Below are 14,759 nucleotides of genomic sequence, written 5' to 3' on the forward strand. Positions count from 1 at the left end.
CCTAGCATCACCTATTGATCATCCCACCCTAGATACGGGTGCTAGAGGTGAGATTAGGAAAAAAAATTTAAATCTGATGATATAAGAACAAACCTACAATAAATTAGAAGCCGTTAGTTATCAATTATCATTATGGCCTTGGGAATATGTTAGTAGAGTGTATTTGGCCAGCTTCCCAGATATTTCCTTTGTCCCCTAATACCGTAGGGACGTTTGTGTAATTTTCCTTTTGCGTATCCTAAAGTGAGATGGTGCTACTGGAATATTCTAAATGGCTGACAAGACAATGAATAGATAAAAGAAAGGGAAAGGTCTTAGACATATCGCACGTAGAGACTTTTCATGTATTGTTCTACATATGGTCCTGAAACAACTCTTTAATTTTCATTTTCCCTCCAGCTCCCTTTCATAACTATTACGTACAATATGCGCATATAAACCTTAATTGGGAAGCTGTAGGGATTCTAGGGAATATACATCTGCCGTAATTAATGTTTACCACACGTGTCTGTTACGTCATCTAATATTTCACAGCTCCATATACTGACTCACAACTCACATCTTTATTCTCCTCCAGTGTTATTCCATGGTTATTTAATATTAAAACCATATGAACCACAAACTAACACGTGAATTAATGAATTGTCTTCTTAACATCACGATCCGTTATCTATACTTTCACAGCTCCTTACTGTGTCACTAATTGTATCTGAAAAAAATATCCCATGCAAGTTTAGACAGCTCCATATATCATCCATAATTTTGCTATCGCCTTCACTCATATAACTTCAATAGACGACCCTTTCAGTCTTCACAACCCATGGCAGACTCTTCTTCAAAGCCATATGGGCATCATAATCTTCAATAGCATGTCTAAGAACCATATTCTGACAGTATAGCAACTCCCTTACACTCAAAAGATGTATGCCCTGTGGAATTTACATGGGATTTTAGGTTTCAGTACAGTTCTAGTAACAAATTAACAAGAATTCTACATTACTAATAGGAGGACCACTCTTAAGGACGTAACTCATCAATGACCTTGAAAAAATAGTGAAGAAGCGAAGCATTTTTCAGTACCTGCCTGGTCATTCACTGAACCAGCACCCCAACTTCTTCAATGAACCTACATCACAAATAAGGAAATGACCTCAACTCTGGTGAAGAGCTTTGCTATCTGATAAAAATAAGCAATCAGTAGAGGTCATTCACTCATACTGAATGATAATAAAGCTGATTAATCTTTGCCACGCTGCTCATCCAACTCTTCCTGACATCCATACTAAGATGTGTGTTTACCTGCCACATGTTCCCGATCAGGGCCATTTATTCCTGTGTGTGATGGCATGGTGCAACCTACAGTTATTTAGTCCTTTATCTAATCCATACTTTCTTCCTGCATGGAGAGGCAAATCCAGAAAACCTGGGGATGGGGAACATACCAAGCAACGATGTATAAGATTTTATTATATGTCATGCCAAGCTAAATGCTTTAATTATCTTAGCTGTGGTGAAGGTCACAGTGTGGTCAGTGAGGATTGGTCCTTTCTCCCCTAGAGGCCTAGAGGCTGAGATGTGAGGGAATGCCTGTGAATTTGATTGTGAATGTTTTTGCATGTGCTCCTTTGTCTTGGCCACTCTCCTTCATGGAGAATGCTGGCCTGGCGTGTAGGCAGATGTATCTGTAAATCAATTCATATATTTCTGAGCATTCATATTTTGTTGCATATTGAACCGTCCACTTAGGAGACACTGAGTAGTACATAAAAATTAAATGCCCTTTGGGAAGTGTGGCACGAACTGCTTTAGTCATGTATAATCAGTAATGCACACTTGGAAGCTGAGCAGGACTGCAAGTCTCCTCTCCTGTCACACTATGAAGTCACAACACCAGAACTTACATATATCCATGTCTATTTTCTGTCAGGTAAACAGAGGTCTCAGTGATAAACGTCCAGCCCAGTCTTCACCAGCCAAGGATTCTGAATCAGGAATGCTTGGGCTGTGGGACAAGAATGCAGACCACTGCACTACCTGGCAGCTCACCAGCCTCAGTGAGAGAGCTGGTCTTTCAATGCAAAACAAGAATCACTATGGAAGTGTACATCCATCAGGATTCCCATACAAAACTGTCACAACATCCCAACAGACTTACATGCTTACTAAAGTCTATCTATGCTTGGATATAACTGTCATCCAGGCATCAATTCCTGCAGCTTCTCTCTTAACTTCCACAGAGCAGTTCTTGAATAAAGTACGCACATATACAGCACAAAGTTTCTTTCACGCTTCATTTCACAGACACTGATATTATGGTGATGTCATCGTATGGCTTATCTGTCTTGGGATTGGTCTTGACATTGGAGATGTTCTGCACCACCTCCATTCCCTTGATGACTCGGCCGAACACTGTGTGCTTGTTGTCCAGCCAGGGCTGCAGGAGGAAGGCAAGAGTCAGGTGATGCAGTGCTGTTAAAACTCATCTTTCTAATTCAAAACTTCCAAATGAAGCACTAAATGTTGAAGACACAAGCAAGGTAATGCAACTTCATTTATATTCATTCATCTTATTGATCACAGAACAAAAGTTTGATGACTGTAAGAGGGACAAGAAAGCTACATAATAAAGGAGTGATTGGAGAATAAGGCAGAAACGTAACACAGGAATACCACCATATGAGGACAGGCAATGCATTTCCAGAAGTATTTAATGGTTTCATTCTGACAAACACTAACATCCACCACATTCTCTTCTCACCACATAACAACAAAAATATCCAATTTCTTTTGTCCATCCTCTGTATCTCAAATCAGCAGCATCTTTAGATTATCTTTAGCCAAAATTGGGAGTCTACTAAACAAAATCCTGTCAGCAACTTAATTTTTCATCCTGAGTTTTGTGGTGTTTTGCAAACAGTAAATACCTTCACAAAATAAAGAAGAGACTTACTGTGGGAATGACTGTGAAGAAGAACTGAGAACCATTGGTGTTTGGACCAGCATTTGCCATGCTGAGAGTGTAGGGGCGGTCATGACGAAGGGAGGGGTGAAATTCGTCCTCAAACTCTGTTCCCCAAATGCTCTCCCCTCCAACGCCAGTTCCTGAAGGTGAACCAGTGCAATATGGAAATATAGACACTACAAGAACAAAATAAGACTGTATATTTCATGCTTTCAAGGATATCACTGCATATTTTTATATATTAGACATGAGAGCATATATATATAAAATAATATCAAACCACAACTTTTGTGGAGTTATTTGTACATTAAGAAAGGAGTTTTGTTACAAGGAGGGAGACTGCAGTATGGAGAAAAAGTACAAAAGATTGGACTTGTCAAAAGTGTGATATGCCCAAGGAATTTGTAAATACAAATATCAATGCAAAACATCTGACAAAAAAAGACAAAACATACCCAGTGGATCTCCAGTCTGAATCATGAACTGTTTTATGACGCGGTGGAACAAGTGGCCGTTGTAGTAACCATTCTTAACGTGCACACAGAAGTTCTCCACTGTCTTGGGGCACTCCTTGGGGAACAACTTCACTGTGATGTCCCCAAGTGATGTGTGGAGCACTGCTGTCTCATACAATCTCTGAGCACCTGGAACAAGACACTCAGAGTAGTACTAAGGAAGGCATTCACTGGTTTTGTTGGTAACTTTGCAAGGAACTGAAATGTCACCAGTAAATCTTCATCATGGTTGGAATAGTACAGAAACAATTGTCTAGGGTCATGATTACCCTTGGGTAGTAACAAGCAGATACATACATATATACACCAAGGCTGTCTCCCTCAAAAATAGGTGTAGCTAAGACAAGATATACAACTTTCACATTCTCACTCATTCACACCACTCTCTTAGCTCCCTGGCCCCCAATGGAGAAGAGAAAGTATATTTCAATCCGTATAAATATTGTCCACATCTAAAACGTTTGTTCATATTTCTATCCTATCATATTACAGCTGCAAGCCATATCAAAATATCTATCACTATTGTTGTTTTTAGACTAAAGTTCTGTGGTTGTAAAATTCCCCACCTCCTTGTTCTGTGGCAGCAATGATGTCCTCCTTGGAAGGCTTCTCATTGAAGACGTCCCGATCAGTGTCCACACTCTTGGTGTCTGTGGCATCTCGCCTGGTGAAGAGATAGAAGCGGTTCTTTCTGAAGGCTGTGGCCACCAGTGTTGGATCTGCCTTGATGGAATCCAGGGCAGGGTTTTCTGAGGCCTCCATCTCCATGGTGAGAGGACCTTTGTTCTTCTTCACTTTCCCCTGAAATGCAAGTTGTTTGTTAATGAATCTGATACTGAAAGAAATATTGAAGCAGTCATAATCTAATAAGCTTTTACCCAAAAAATGAGCTTTTTTTTTTCTGTATTTGGCAGAACATTAAAAAAAAGAATTAATGTGCATTTCCTATCACAACAAAATATGTAAAGCTAAAGATACCTCAATATTTTACAATCATAGTATATTGGACTAAGAACACCAGGAAGAATGCAATGGACTGAGAAACACAGCAGGGATTCACTATCATTCACTACATCTTGGAAGAATGCACTAAGCTAAGAAACACAGTCAAGGCTACACTACCACTCAGCACACACCTGGAAGAGTGCAAGGTTCAGCAGCCGCAAGTTCTCAGGCTTTCCAATCGTTCGAACCAGGCGGTTGTTGTGCAGGTTGACAATCTTCACTCCAAGCATGGTGGCATACAGGAGGAAATAGCCACTCTCATCGTACAAGATGTTGCAAACTCCCAGAGCTCCTCCCTTCTCCACATCTCGCTCCACGGCCAACCTGATGAAAGTAAAAGAAATATGACACTGGTTTCCCTTAGAAATGAAGCAGAATACAGAATATTTACAACAGCCTGAATGTTTTGTCTTCCTTGTCTATTGTTACCACCTCCCTAGATTCACACACCATGGGAAAACAAAATCAATGACATGTTTCAAGATCCCATATGTCATTAGAACAGATTTATCTACAATGAAAGAAAATTATGTCATCTACTAATTTTTCCTCAACATCTCAGATGACATGACAGACAAAATCCCAAAGACAAACAGTATAACTCAAATGACATTCTTCAAAATCTGAATACTGGAAGGAGGTCACTGATGAAACTCACCGTCTGCCAAACTCCATGTTGGGAATCTGCTGTTTCTGCTGCTGTAGCTCAATGTAGTGCTGCAAGCTTTCATCAAACACTCTGGTCATTTTCCCAGTAAGGAACTTGAACACTCTTACCTGCCAAAATAAAATAATAATAATAGGGAAAAATAAGCTAAAACTTAATTAAAAACCATAATATAGAACTTAAGCACAAGACTCTAACTTTCCAAAGAAATCAGCCATAAATAAGCAAGCATGCTGAAGGAGAAAAACATAGAATTTTAACATGTATTATCAAGTGTTTCAGGATAATGCAGTGTTTTCAACTGTATCATGATTCCAGTGATAGGGTGTGGTGGATGAGATAAAACATTGTCAGGAGACTAAATAAGATCTAAAACCTTTAAAATAATCATAATGAGAGTTTGAGGAGTCTAAGGATACAAACACTAGTTCAAATATCAATTAACATGTCCACAGTAAAATGGTTCAGTGAGTTAAGGTAAAGTGGAGTGAATGACCCATCACTGTTTACTCACTCTCTTGTCATCACCAATTGTGGCAAAGTGCAGTCCATCGGGTGAGATGGTCATGCACCGCGGCACTGTCTTGTTCTTCACAAACTCAAACAAATCAGTGTCCAGTTTTGACCTGAAGTTGACACAAGTTGGTGTCTGGAAGTCCTTTTTTGACCCAGCCCAGTACTCAATCATGCCGATCTCATCCACAGAAAGAACAACATCAAATCTGTGGTTATACTGAAAAGAAGAAAAGCATTTATTGCAATCATATCAATACTTAAACATGAAAAAAATTTTGTTCAAATATCATCACATCTCTGTACTGTATCCATGTATCAAACATCACAAGATAAATATGAAAACCTTATTGGTACCAATTAGTTATACTAAAAAATACCTCTTTCTATTCAATCATCATATCTCTGCATCAAAACATCAAAGTTCACACACCTTTATGATTGTGACAGGCTTGGTGTGGATGGTCTCCAGTACATGCAAGGGTATGTTGGTGCCATGGCCATCAAATATGTAGATTTTAGGACTCTCAGAGTCTGCCACGGCAAGTGTGTGTTGTGGGTCTGACACCGGGTGGATCCACTCCCCCGTCAAGGGAATGAAATCCAGCTTCATCATGTTGATCATATCTGTGATACAAAATGAAAAATAAATACACAATAATGGAAAATATACATACAAAAAGACAACTGGAAAAATCAAGTGATGAAAATGCAAAAACTGTGTTTGTAGGTGTTTTTTCTTAACCTCAAGATCGACAATTTCATACGCTGTCATTTTAAGTAGTTGACCAATTTTCTATTTTTTTATGCGCTTCTTATATGAGGTTAGACTTTTTCCAATAGCAAATAACATATAATAACATACATCACCCACTAACAAACACTAACACTTACCAAAATTTTCCACATCAAACACCTTGAGACTCTTGTCATTTGAGAGGGAGACCAGTCTGGTGCCTGGGTGGTTCACTGCCAGCTGCTGCACATTGCCAAGGTGGGCACGGAAATGCTTCACAAACTCCACTCCCTCTTCCTGCTTCTTCCAAAACTTGATGTGGCCGTCACAACTCCCAGTGACAATGAAATCTGTCCTGTAAATAGAGAAATGTTTTATTGATATATTTCTTTTACATACTGCACTATAGCACCTTATATATAACTAATTTTGTATCATTCAGTGGACAATAAGTCTATCAATCATATATCACAGATCATATAGCTATCTTGCTGGTTTCATTATACACAAAGGTACTTCATAAGAGGTAAATAGGAATATAAGGGCGCTTACTTGGTCACCACCACGTGAGTCACTGTGTCCCGGTGCATGTAGCTCTTCTCATAATACTCGGCACACGGCAGGTTCTCCAGGTACATTTGTTCATGCTCCAGCACTACAAGCAAACAGAACACATCAATCAACAGTGAAATATCAATGGTATGTATAGCATGGTGCACTAAAGAGCACTGAAAACATGTCACCTCAGTCTCCCAGAATAATGATAATGATAATAATAATAATAATAATAATAATAAAGATGGTGATGATGATGATAATATAATATAATAATAATAATAATAATAATAATAATAATAATGATGATGATGATGATGATGATGATGATGATAATAATAATGATAACAGTACTCTTTCTATGAATATTAATACAAGGCTGATGTCATGGTAAATAGTGAAGAGGAAGAGGATGAAGGGACATGACACGGCAACCTTCCACAGATTCTTCCTTCACTCCAATTCCTTGAGCCAATGAGGCAACAAGACTACGCTGCTACACCCATCTCAACACCACATGGAAGTCTCACCCTGTGATACTAACTATTGCAGGACACAGTGAGTGGCAGGATAGGAAACAGGACAATGGCTGTCTATGATACATAACACCAACGAAGACAAGGCAGTGGTCTTGGTGATCTCAAACTATATCTCCACAGAGGAAAGCCTAAAAATTACAAAGATGTTGACAAGCAGTGGCCAGTAGCAGTGTGTCAAATGCTCAGGAGGTTTGTCAAAAGGGGTCCCTATCATCTGCCCTTCTCCTGGTCATCAGACATCTGACTGCTGGGGTGATATCTGTCATCCTCCCCCAGCACAATGTCAGGGAATTAACTAGAAATGAACCCAGCTTCTCTCCTGCCATCCACCACCATCTTACCCCAAACCAAGGAAGAAAAAACCTTTTCAAGTTTTCCCTCTCCCCAGCCAAAGTAACTATGGTTACATTTTGTGTAATTTCAGAGGTTAGAGTTGATCATCCATTCCAGGCTGTCTGTAGAACTTAAACACAAATCAAGTCACAGTCACACATATGTTTCCAAGGCAAGACATAACATGGTATGAGAAATTCCACTTTTTGTTTAATTTGAGCAATTAAAATTTTTTTTATTTATTCTGCATTTTCTATACAATCATAACAAAAATCAGAAATCACACACCATGTTCTCAAGGCTAAAAATGTCACACCATTAGATAATCTGCTGAAAAAAAATACTACAGAACCAAAATATTACTGTCCTTTAGTAAGGCTCAAGTGGTTGAGTTTAATTTATATGATTTACTTTGTGCCACATCATTTTAGGCACACACACCAGGTTTTCAAGGCAAGACGTGAGATGACACGAGCTAATATACTGAGAAAATAATGAAAAACACATGAACAACTGCTACCTGTTTAATCTCACTGGTACGTTTGCTTTTCCGGAACAATCCAAATTCAGAAACACAAATCACATCACTTCAGTTACACACATCATGTTCCTAAGACAACATGTGAGATAACAAGAACTAAGCTACTACAAAAAGACTAATAACCTAATGTAGTGTTCCCTTTTATAACAACTCTAGGGGTTAGGCTTGACCTTTCACACCAAACCAGCGTCACGTCACTTCAACCACACATACCAAACCAATAAGTGATATGACATGAGCCAACCTACCAAGAAAACACTGTGAAAGTAACGTAGCGTTGTTTTTATACAAGCCTAGCAGTTACCTTTGATTTTCTTGATCCTGGGCTCCGCGGCAGCTTCCTGAGGCCTCGGCCCGATCCACTCCTCCTCACTGCCCTCCTCTCCCTCTTGTTCATCGTGCTTCCTCTTGGCGTCACTCATCTCCGCGGTATTACCTGTGTCCTTGTGACCTGTGTGGCTCTGTGTCAACCCCCAGGTACTAGGAATACTGGGCTATATTGTGTTGTTTCTTTCTGTACTAAACCACGCGCAAGGTAAACACGCCGACCGTCCCACTGCCAGGATGCTGCTGCCACGGCGACGCGGGAAACTTGCGCCCTATTGTACAGGAGGGTGAAAGTAACCTACACAACGCTGGCCAGTGCTGGAAAAGAAGGCTAGCGGCTAGGGAAAGATAGAAATTACCGCGGATTAAGATATTAGAGTGGATGGAAGGTATATGAAGCAATAGTTACAAAATTTATAAGGAAAGAAGGGTTACAAAAAGCTGGGCAGTGCTGGGAATGAAGGCTAGCGGATAGGGAAGGATAGAAATTACGATACCACGGATTAAGATGTAAGAGTGGATGCAGGGTATGAAGCAATAGTAAAAAAAAAAAAAAAATATATATATATATATATATATATATATATATATATATATATATATATATATATATATATATATATATATATATATATATATATATATATATGGAGAGGATTATAGAACTCTAGCCAGTGCTGGAAATGAAGGCTAACTAGTAGATGTAGGAGTGAATGGAAGGTCTTTGAAGCAATAGTTACAATATTTATAAGGAGGGAAGGATTACAGAAAGCTGGGCAGTTATAGAAATGAAGGTTAGCGGGTAGGGAAACATAAAAATTACCGTGGATTGATATGTAAGAGTGGATGGAAGGTCTATGAAGCAATAGTTACAAAATTTATACAGAGAGGATTACAGAAGCTGGACAAAGCTGGGAATAAAGGCTAGTGGGGTAGGAAAAAAGCTAGGAAGGGATGGGGATTAATGCGTGGATTAAGCTGCAAAAGTGGAAAGAATGCCTGTTAACTAATGTAGTCAAACAGAGACGGATTACTGAAGTTTCAATATACGCATGGCTACAATTAGCCTTGAGAACGCTGGATAGCGCTGAATATTAAGGTCAGGGATTAAGAGAGTAAGAGGATTAAAGATGTAAGAGCGGACGGAAGATCTTTGAAGTGATTCATTTCTTCATAAACTTACCTTATAACTTACCTAACTAGAATTATTACCTTTCTTTTCTTCCTTCACCGTATTTGTGTCTTTTAGGGGAAGAGGCCACACTTTCAGTAGCGGCAATCTTCCTCTTCCTGTTTATCATTGTTACATTTATTTTATAAGATAAGGAAGATTTCTGAGGCTGAGAGTAACGCCAAATCGTACAAATGAGTCAAACTAACCTACGGAAAGCAAGATGCAGCAGGAAATTAAGCCTTGTAAGAAGGAAACTAAGATTATTTAGTTGTAGTAGAGGGAAGGCCTATGAAGAGGGCCAGAAGGTTGTGTACTGTTCGGTATGACATCTGAAAAGTGAGAAAGAAAGAGCATCAAAGGTAATACATATAAGGTAATGAAGCGATGTGCACATAAATCTTTGAAAAAAAAAATGGGAAGATTACTGAGGCTGGAAGCAGAGTGACTGAAGAGGTATAATTAACTAACTAAATTTTGCACCACGAATATACAAGACATCTCCCAAAGCAAGTCGGGAATGATTACATGATAGAGTTTATTGGCGGTTCATGGAGTGGTAACATAGCGCAGGTGTGCAGAGGGCATTAACACTCCTCGTAAGTATACATGTGATCACTGAGAGGATCAAGAGATCTCCAGAGAGGATCAATATTTCTTCTCCATTACCTGAAGATTTGTTTACATAGTCAGCTACCATTCATTACCTTATATGCATTAATTTATTCTTTCCCCCTTGTCTTTGAGTCAGTGGTTGGCGTCATGCATGAGTCTCCCCCAATTGTTTCTATCCCCTGTAGGAGTTTGGTGTGCATTATGTAGTGAAGACAATACACACTGACTTTATACTCTAATGTCAGCTTTCTAGTCGCGACAGATATCAGTGACGTCTAAAACTTACTGAGGTATCTATATCTTGTACAGGAACTGCTCTGTGTATGTCTGCTGGTTTCTTGTAGCTGCTCTCATGGTCTTGTAAGCATTTTTTTTTTTTTATGTTATAGTCTATAGCGCCTGTAGGTATACTTTAAGAGTATGGGAAACACTGTCCAGTGTTCATGCAGCTTGCACCCATCAGCGGCGCAGGCAATTTTATTTACAGTGGTACCCAATTAGGGTCAATATCACTACACAAGCGGATCTTTGGTGTAAGGCAATCATTACACCTCCACCTAGAACCTACATACATAGGATTTATTTCATGTGCTTTCTCTCACTATCTTATAAGCAAATTTACAAGCTTATGTTCCTTGTAGTGTCCCTCACAATATTAACAAAAATACATAAGCTTTTTTTTTGTCTTATAAGCAAACACAAGTAATCTTTTGTCAGTTTATTAGTCTGTACACATGTTTGGCCACAACTGAAGCCAAACATCATAAGGCAGGAATTTCAAGTCTCACAGAATTCAAAAAATATTTGTATACCTAAGATCACGTTCTTTGGCCCAACAGTGAATTCTTCGCAAGTCCTTGACTTGCTATACTACTGAGGAGATATCTATTAATCACAATATATGGTAAATATAAATAACTAAGTGTATAACTCGCTCTCTCTAATCATTGTTAACCCATTTCTACTCACTCCTCGCGTTAATTAGTTGAGTTACACCATCGTCTACACTCGTACCCAACACCACGTGCCTGTAACTACTCACACGTCATATAATCATACACACGTCTCACTTTGTATGCTTGTCTGCTGCTGGGAACTGCATAGCTGCGAAGCATCCCTCCATACACCAGTAAGGCTAAGGTGGTGACTGGATCAAGGGTTCACTTCCTGCGAACTCTACCGGTAACCACTGCTCCTGAATCGTCCTGAGCGCACCACAACACCACTCAAGGCATTCCTGATGATCACTTCTTCAGCCTCCCACGCCTATTACTCCTTCAAATACTATAGATAGGCCGCGCGGGACCTGCTTACCAAAGGTGTGCCTACCCCTCCCAGTCCTGCTTCGGTGCCTCGACTTAGAAAATCAAAGCAGTGTGGCCAACTCGTGTATTGTTTCTTAGGGCTGCCATTTCGTGGACTGACAGAGGTAGGCAGGTCGAGCGGGAGCTTTCAACCGTAAGACTGCATTGAGATGCATTGAGATATCACAAAAATACAAGACCGCTATCTACTTACTCTTATCAACCGTTATGGAAAAAATGATCATCATAACAAGGCTGTTACACAACGGAAAGTCTGTAATCTGTTTCAACACACGTAAGCCAAGGCGCCGAGGCAGCGGCTGCCGGCGTGACACACGCAGCGGGGACAGGACTGCACTAATCGTCGGGCACGTGCAGGGGCGCCTCGGACACGCCGCCACTTCCTGTGTTGACCGCCACGCCGTTGATGGTGACGCGAGTCGGCGCACTGATGGAGGAGATATCCCTCGCGCTGGAGTTAATGGCTTTTTCTCCTCCAGAGGTTGAGCGGTGGCGGCGGGGCGGCACAGGAGGCGGCGCTCCCAGAGGCCCGGAGATGGTAACCACAGAGCTGGCGGGTTTGGAAGGCGGCGGGGCGGTCTTGGTCCACTGGCCAGTCTGGCGTTTGAGCAGACCCTTGAAGGCGTCCTTGGCCCAGTAAAAGTAGACAATGAGGCCAAGCAGCACCACGATGATGAGCAGGAAGGCTAGCGTGAGGGCCACCACGTGCCCCACGTGGTTCACCTGGTCCTCGGGCACCAGCGTGGGCTTGCCAGCGTGGCTCTCCACGTCCACCTCGTTGTAGTCGTCCTCGTAGTCTGGCACGTAGCTCGGGGTGTCGTCCGCCGAGCCGTCCTCCTCAGTGATAGTGATGTCTGCACACGAACGGAACTCCTCCTGTGGCCCGCAGCCCACCATGCCCGTACCGTTCTCACACTTGCCCCAGTTGTTGCCCGCCACGTAGCGCCAACGCAACACGCACTGCTTGCACGTTAGTCCAGCCGGCAGCCTGTACCTGGCGAAGAACTTCTTGGACCCCGTCCCGGGGTAGTACCTGTGGAGAGCGGCGATGATTAGTATGTATGCAGCACTGTCAGGGGATCTTTTTTTTTTTTTTTTATCTGTGATGAAACACACACACACACACACACATACATACATATACACACACCCGGTAGCTCAGTGATTAGAGCGCTGGCTTCACAAGCCAGAGGACCGGGGTTCGATTCCCCGGCCGGGTGGAGATATTTGGGTGTGTCTCCTTTCACGTGTAGCCCCTGTTCACCTAGCAGTGAGTAGGTACGGGATGTAAATATGGAGTAGGCAGTAGTCACCTGCCGCCCGGTGGAATACTCCAGGAGAGGTACTTACGGGGATGTAGGCAGTGCTGCAGACTGAGTGATTCCCGTGTCCTCTCTTCCCGGTTCCCTTTGTGGTCTCATTTATACAATTGAGCAGCTGCAGCCTGCCCTCTAAAGACAACTTCTACTACTTCCTACACTACACTACAACACCTTACACTTTTACACTCTCTTCAAATCAAAATTTAATAATGGCTTCACCACGCCCTGCCTCGGAGTCCCCTCTGGGAGGGACCATAAATGTCCCCAGGTCGGACTGCCCCTCTGCTGTCGACCTTGGGTGTCTTGACACTTCATCTAATACTTTCACTATCAATTTCTGCAACATTCGTGGCCTTCGTTCTAATTTTCAATCTGTGGAACACCACCTCTCCTCTACTAAACCTCATCTTCTCTTCCTAACCGAAACACAGTTGTCTGTGACTACTGACAGCAGCCCCTTTTCTGTTCCCTCCTACTTGCTCTATCCTCATTTTCAATCCAAAGCTGGATGTTGCGCATACGTGCGTAACGACACCACTTGCTCTCGTGCCCACAATCTTGAATCTTCAGAATTTTCTACCATCTGGCTAAGACTTCAATGTCACTCTCTAACTAAATTCATCTGTGCTGTATACCTCTCACCTAATTCCTCTGACTATGTAAAATTCTTTGACTATTTGACTTCCAAGGTGGAGCACATCTTATCTCACTTTCCTTTTGCTGAGATCTCCATTTTAGGGATTTCAATGTTCACCACCAGCTTTGGCTTTCATCTTCTTTCACTGACCAACCTGGTGAACAAACCTTCAACTTTGCTATCCTTCATGACCTAGAGCAGCTAGTGAAGTTCCCTACCCGTATTCCTGACCGCCTTGGAGACACGCCCAACATTCTTGATCTTTTCCTAACCTCCAACCCTTCTGCTTACTCTGTTAAACTTTCCTCTCCGTTGGGCTCCTCCGACCACAATCTAATTTCCGTTACCAGTTCTATCACTCCAGTGCAGCCTCAGGACCCGCCTAAGCGGAGGTGCTTCTGGCATTTTAACTCTGCTAAGTGGGAGGAACTAAGGCAGTACTATTCTGATTTCCCTTGGGATGATTATTGTTTTCATGTCAGAGATCCTTCTCTTTGTGCCGAGCGCATAACAGAGGTGATTATCTCTGGCATGGAGCTATACATTCCTCATACTTTCTCTAACCCTAAAGCTAAAAAGCCTTGGTTTAACTCTGCTTGTTCTCGTGCTGTCAATGATAGAGAGGCGGCTCACAAACGGTTCCGTAGCCATCCAACTGCTGAAACTCATGCCCTATATATTTCTGCCCGTAATCATGCCAAATCTATTCTCCAACTTACTAAAAACTCTTTCATCAATAGAAAATGTCAAAGTCTTTCCAATTCTAACTCCTCTCGAGATTTCTGGCATCTAGCCAATAATATCTCTAACAACTTTACTTCTTCGTCTTTCCCTCCTTTACTTCATCCAGATGGCTCTACAGCTGTCTCTTCTTTTCTAAAGCTGAACTCTTCGCTCAAACCTTTGCTACCAACTCAACTTTGGATGATTCTGGGCATATTCCTCCTACTCCTCCACCCTCTGACTACTTCATCCCTAAAATTAAAATTCTTTATA

The 14,759-nt window shown here is 41.5% G+C and overlaps 2 protein-coding genes across 2 annotated transcripts in view; both read right to left on the reverse strand.

The window, feature by feature from the left end:
* Positions 1-1,447: 1,447 nt before the first annotated feature.
* Positions 1,448-8,979, reverse strand: LOC123510645 (peptidylprolyl isomerase domain and WD repeat-containing protein 1-like). Its single transcript, XM_045265963.1, has 11 exons — positions 8,671-8,979; positions 6,951-7,053; positions 6,557-6,753; positions 6,096-6,289; positions 5,664-5,882; positions 5,141-5,259; positions 4,614-4,806; positions 4,044-4,278; positions 3,418-3,606; positions 2,951-3,102; positions 1,448-2,434 (listed from the first exon to the last, which is right to left on the reverse strand). Exons 1-11 carry the CDS (start codon positions 8,786-8,788, stop codon positions 2,291-2,293), a joined length of 1,863 nt encoding a protein of 620 aa, XP_045121898.1. The 5' UTR covers positions 8,789-8,979; the 3' UTR covers positions 1,448-2,290.
* Positions 8,980-11,182: 2,203 nt separating this feature from the next.
* LOC123510572 overlaps positions 11,183-14,759 on the reverse strand; it is a 37,001-nt gene continuing 33,424 nt past the window's right edge. Inside the window, exon 5 of the mRNA XM_045265849.1 lies at positions 11,183-12,837. Coding sequence (XP_045121784.1) covers positions 12,141-12,837 — 697 coding nt within the window. The 3' untranslated portion in view covers positions 11,183-12,140. The remainder of the gene's footprint in view (positions 12,838-14,759) is intronic.

The sequence above is a fragment of the Portunus trituberculatus genome, chromosome 29, assembly GCF_017591435.1.
Source record: "Portunus trituberculatus isolate SZX2019 chromosome 29, ASM1759143v1, whole genome shotgun sequence".
Taxonomy (NCBI): domain Eukaryota; kingdom Metazoa; phylum Arthropoda; class Malacostraca; order Decapoda; family Portunidae; genus Portunus; species Portunus trituberculatus.